General features: G+C 37.5%; 1 protein-coding gene across 1 annotated transcript in view; it reads right to left on the reverse strand.

The window, feature by feature from the left end:
• Positions 1–5,834, reverse strand: part of BUB1B (BUB1 mitotic checkpoint serine/threonine kinase B) — a 61,124-nt gene that overhangs the window by 30,604 nt on the left and 24,686 nt on the right. The window contains 2 exon segments of the mRNA XM_006903803.1: positions 762–765; positions 880–989. Of these exon segments, the coding sequence (XP_006903865.1) occupies positions 762–765; positions 880–989 (114 nt within the window).

Here is a 5,834-nt window from a genome sequence, read left to right on the forward strand (position 1 = left end):
GCAGAGCATCTGGTGGATTCGAACCGTGTTCCTCTGGGATTGCAGTGCAGCTTCTTGCCACTAGGCCACCAGAGCTCCCCTACAAAATCAGTTTATGTTCCTCATTTAGAAAATGCTTCCTACTTTCAAACTCTAGCTCCAACATTAGCTTTATCATATTTTTACCTTAATTACCCACTAACCATATACTCTGTATCACAAAATTTCTAATTTTTTCTAGTATAAATTGTGTGTGCTGTCATGCTGAAGCAGTACATCACATGAGAGGATGTCCATCCTTGCTATGGAGCAGTTGGTGGATTTCAAACCATGTGGCTTTGAGATTGCAGCGCAGCTTCTTACCACTATGTGGTAAAAGTGACTTCTTTAAAAGTAATTCCAAGTTCAGCTGTCTTATTTGTAAGTAATTTTCTTTTTAATTTTATTTTAATAAACATTTAGAGATATTTTGGAAGTAATTTTCTTTTAAGTAGTTTCTCTTAGCTTTCTTTAGTAAGAAGATGCATTGCAATCCTAAAGGCACATGGTTCAAATTCACCAACTGCTCCACCACTCTCTTCCTGCGTGATTTACGGCCTCTGAACACACACTAGAAGATCAGCTATGGGTTGGTTCCAACTCAACAGCAAAGAACATCATAGTGGTAATTATTAAAATAAGAAGTTAAAATCATAAAGAGTATCATGGCTTTGAATATAATTATGAAGTCTATAAATTGCATCATGTCACATGCCACAAATTTCATTCTTATTCAACTTTACTGCTCTTAATAGTTAAACTGGTAGAAATGCTAAATTATAGGCTTGCAGGACTTTTATACTTCTATGTTTAAGTATGTTTTAAGTATTTAGTTTTATTAACTGAAAACAGAATAATTACCTCATCATCCACTCTTTCTTGCTTAGTCTGAATTTCCTTTAGCTTTTTCTCCATCTCTTCAATCTGTTTCTGCATTTCTGCTCTCTTCTTTTCATTAGTTAGTAGCTCCGCTAGAAATAATCATTTGGCTGAGACATTACTCCTTTAGCAACTTATTCTATAAAAAAACTCAACATAAATGTTAATAATTACATAGGTGGAACAAAGATTTCACCTCAAGGTATAGATGAAAGGCACCCAAGCATCAAGGACTCTCCTTCATAGTTATGAGTCCCCTACAACTCGACAGCACTTAACAACAACAACATATGCCCGACAGAACTCTTGAGGACCAGGGCGTTGTCAGTAGAGAATAAATACAAAGTCTTTGTTCTCATGATGCTAACATTCTGTTTAGCAAACATTCTATTCTATAATACACAACTAATAAGAAAATCCATGTTAAAAAGAAAATTAAATCGATGTGAGAATGAGTGAGTGTATAGGAGAACAGAGGTCAGCAGCTATTTAAGACCTGGAAATCAGTGAAGATCACTCTTGATAAAGTGTTGCCTAATCTATGACCTTAATAAAAAGGGGTCAGTTACACAAAACTCTGGGGAAAGATTGTAGGCCTAGAGACTACACAAAGATACTGTTGTGTACACAAAGGGCTGTGTTCGGATGGTCATACCAAAGTGGGCAACTGTCCCCATCATCATCAACACAAAACCAATTCCCATGAGGTCACACGTCCCCCATGCTCCTATACTTCTTTATACTCATCCCAACACCAATCTTACTACTCTATTGGCTGCAAAATCTGTTGTGATTGCACATCGATCACACAGAACCATACTGGAGAAGTCAAAAGGCTATAATTCAGGTTAGGTGCAGGATACAATTTCTTACTCAGGACCAAAGTGTCAGGAAGCACCACAGTTTTGAGCATCACAGCTTTAGACCAGTGTTACAAAGATCTCAATCTGTCAATTATGACTCCCCTCCTCCAACTGTCCAACAAATGGGGGCAATGCCTCCTAGTTCTGGTTCCATGGGGTCCTTTTTCCAAGGTCCTTTGCTGTGGCTGCTATAGCTAATGTTCCCACAGACCCTAGTCTGCCCGGCACAAGAATCTCTGGTCCCAAAAGATGCACTGCATTCTCTTGCTGCCTTACTGCTGGTCAGATTCTCAAATTATGCAGCTGAATCTGCTCAATTTAATGGCAAGCCTGGCCAATTCCCTTGTGGATGGATAAGTACACCCTATTTGTGTATTTCTACTCATTCACAAGGCAGACAGGCAATGGCCAGGGAAGCCATTTGGAACAATAAATCCTTAATATGACAGGTTTTAATGGAGGAACAGGAATATTGCATTCAACAACTCAAAAGGTAGTAAAGCTGCAGAATACCTGGGAATCATAAGCAAAAGATAAGCTTGGACAAGCAGGTAGGGACCAAGTTATTTGGAGGTTTGAAGTTTATGGTAAAGAGTTTGCAATAAACTCTAAGACAGTAAAAAACATGATCTTACTTTAAAAAAAAAGATTTCACTTGATAAAAGGAAAATGTGCACGGGAATAGTAAAGAGCTGAAAGTCTAGCTGAAGTAGCTCAGCTTGGACTAAAGTAACAGTGGAAATGTTAATAAAAGTTTTGGAACACATTTTGATGGCAGAGCAGATAGGTTTATTTCATTAGATGCTGAATAATAGTAAGGAAAGAGGATTTCAGAATTTTTTCCCCCTCAACTAGGAGGATAGTGATGGTTTTTATTAAGTTGTGCTGCTTATCTCTTTTTCTTACCTTTGCATGATACAGTAACGAAAAAGTGAATTATTTACTACTTATTAGTTGACCTTGAGCAAATGATGTAGTTTCTGAACTTGGTTTTTTTTACTGTATCTTGGAAACTAAAGCTATAAAGTTGAATATCATCTCTTCCCTCAGATATAATATCTATGTAGGATTATTATGAAATACCAATAATTTTATGTTTGTTTATTGATAAAATCAGATTAGCAATGTGCTAGGTATTGAAAATAAAAAGTCAGTTATGAAGAAATAGAGCTAAAAAGGGAAGATAATGAAACATCACTTGTTGTCATTTGTCACTGTTGGTTTTGGGAAGAAGTCTTAGCTAAGAAAAATAGCACATAAAACTGACAAAGAATACATGTCAAGGAAGAAACCATAGGAAATAATTCATAAAGTGGCATGAACTATGTAAAACGTTGCAATGAGGTAAAGCAGATCAGAACAGAAACAGCAGTTACAGATTTGGCAAAATGAAAATTTTGGTAATCAGGACGGAACGCTAGGGGGAAAATAGGAGGCAGTGAAGGAAAAAACACGTCTGTGAAGGGAAGTAGAGAAATGGAGTAATAACTGGAAAGGGGTGGGGGGAAGGACTGATTATACTTGTATGAGAGTAATAACGGTCTTGTAGAGGAAAATTCAAGTGTTGAAAGGGGAAGAAAAGGCTAAGTGTCAAATCTGGAGGTGAGATGTGACAAGCTCTAAAAATCAATTGGGAATAATGAATGTTTGTCTTAGCAATATAAAAACAGCAGCATCAAGATGGATGGTGAAGAGATTGAGATTGTTTACAGCATTAGTTTGCTTGGCTCCACAGTCAACACTCTTAGCACCAGTGGCCAGGAAATTAAGACATACTGTGATGAGAAAGTCTGCTGTTAGGGACCTCTCCAAAGTACTGAAGAGCAATGGTATCTCTCTGGAGACTAAGGATGCGTCTGATACAGGACATGGTCTTCACAATCACTGGTTATGCATCAGAGAGTTGGACAATGAGTAGGGAGGACAGAAGGAGAATTGATGCCTTTGAGCTGTGGTGCTGGAGAAGAGCATTGAATGTACCATGGACTGCGAGGAGAACAAATTCATCCTGGAGAGGGTTAAATCAGGTTGCTCCTTGGAGGCAAGGATTCTGAGGCTTCGTCTGACATACTTTGGACATGCTGTAAGGAGGGACCAGTCCTTGGATAGGGATATCATGCTTGGGAGGGTGGAGGGAAAGCACAGGAGGGCAAGGCCCTCTATGAGGTGGATTGATTCAGTGACTGGGGTAATCGGGATGGGTGTGTCGGAGACAGTGCGATTGGCACAGGACAGAGCATTGTTTAGGGCTGTTGTACATAGGATCGCTATGAATTGCAAGTGACTCGATAGCACGTAACAACAACAAAAATGGTGATGTTTTAAATAATATTTTTAATTCATTTTAATGAAAATTTACAGACTTTGGATTTCCATTCATTGTTGCACTTTTCTCCCTGCCCACCCCTCTGCCCCCAGTACACTCTTCTCTTTGAGAAGTAAAAGTTCCCCCAATGTTTTATAATCCCTCCCCCCCAGGTCCACTCCACTATGCAGCCTTCAGGAATAATGAATTTTTAACTTCAATTAAGATGACAAATTTAGTGATAAGAAAATAAGTCGATAAGGAATAAGTCAATAAGTGATAAGAAACCCAGTGGACTGCTTCTACTTTCTAAATAAAATCAACTCTTGAGGGACAATAGGGTATAGGAGATTTGAAAAGATAACAAAATTATTTGTTTAGCAGAAAGAATTAACCTACTGGAGAGTAGTAAAGACCACTTTGTTGTAGGTGTTGTAGAGTCAGTTGGACTCACAGTAAACCTATGTGCAACAGATCAGCCTTGTCCAATCCTGTGCCATCCTTACAATTTCCACTGTACTTAAGCCCATTGTTACAGTCACTATGCCAACCCATCATCGTGTCTTCCTCTCCTTAAATGACTTTCTACTTTTCCAAGTGTGATATCCTTTCCCAAAGCAAAACCTTTCCTGATAACATGTCCTAAGTATGTAAGACAAAGTTCTCACCATCCTTTCTTCTAAATTATACTATAAATGTCTATCTGAGATCTGTAGTAATAAATTTCAAGTATAATCAGTCCATACAGTTGAATTTTTCTCTAGACATACTCTTTGGATGCAGTTAATCATTTAATAAGATTTAATGTGGGCTGAGATTTTGTCAGGTGAACACAATATAAAGATGAAGGGATAAAGGAGTTAAAGGTACTTGCAAGGAAATAATTATAATAATCATCACAGATGCTAAACTTCATAAAAGCATAAGAACTCATTTCATTACAGGCTCAAGGATTGAAAAAGGTATACAGTATAAACAGGTTGGAAACTACAGGTTTATGAACTGGATTTAGAGGCCAGACTATGAGATAAATATTAAACAATTCTCAGAAATTTATATTTCTTTTTATGTAGTCAAATCCAATCTAATCTCCAGATCTCTGGATGAGAGTAAACTACTTTCATTTTGTCTATATACCTGGCATAGGCAAGGTTTTCCCCTTAGGTAACAGTATTTTGGTTTATTTAAAAATAAAATGTTATTTTAATTGTGATTTTAACAACTGTTTACAGAGAGGCTAGATTTTCATCCATTCATTGTTGTACATTTTACCCTCCTCTTCTCTTGCCCCTCCCTGAGTTAACTTTAAAAAAAAAAATAATCCATTGTTTCACACTTACTTATCTCCCTGCCTTCCTCCAGTCATCTTTGCAATGATGTTACTGTACCTATGTCTAATCATATATTCCTTTTAGACAGTTCTCTCCCACATCTGTTTCAATGCAATGGATTCTGAACCTATTCTCCCAATCTCCCATGTCAGACCTGATTTATAACAGTGGTAGTGTGCGGTGTCTTTTTGTGACTGAGCTATTTCATTCAGCATAATGTGCTCTAGGGTCCCCCATGCTGTATAATGTTTTACAAGCTCATTGTTTTTCAGTGTTGTGTAGTATTCATTATATGGCTATACCACAGTTTTTCTATCCGTTCGTTTGTTGATGGTACTTAGGTTGTTTGCATCTCTTTGGTACTGTAAATAATGCAGCAATAAACGTAGGTGTGCACATATCTGTTTGAACGATGGTTACAGGTTTGTTTTTTTTTTT

Source organism: Elephantulus edwardii, unplaced genomic scaffold (genome assembly GCF_000299155.1).
Source record: "Elephantulus edwardii isolate Elephantulus edwardi_28Jun2011 unplaced genomic scaffold, EleEdw1.0 scaffold00026, whole genome shotgun sequence".
Taxonomy (NCBI): Eukaryota; Metazoa; Chordata; class Mammalia; order Macroscelidea; family Macroscelididae; genus Elephantulus; species Elephantulus edwardii.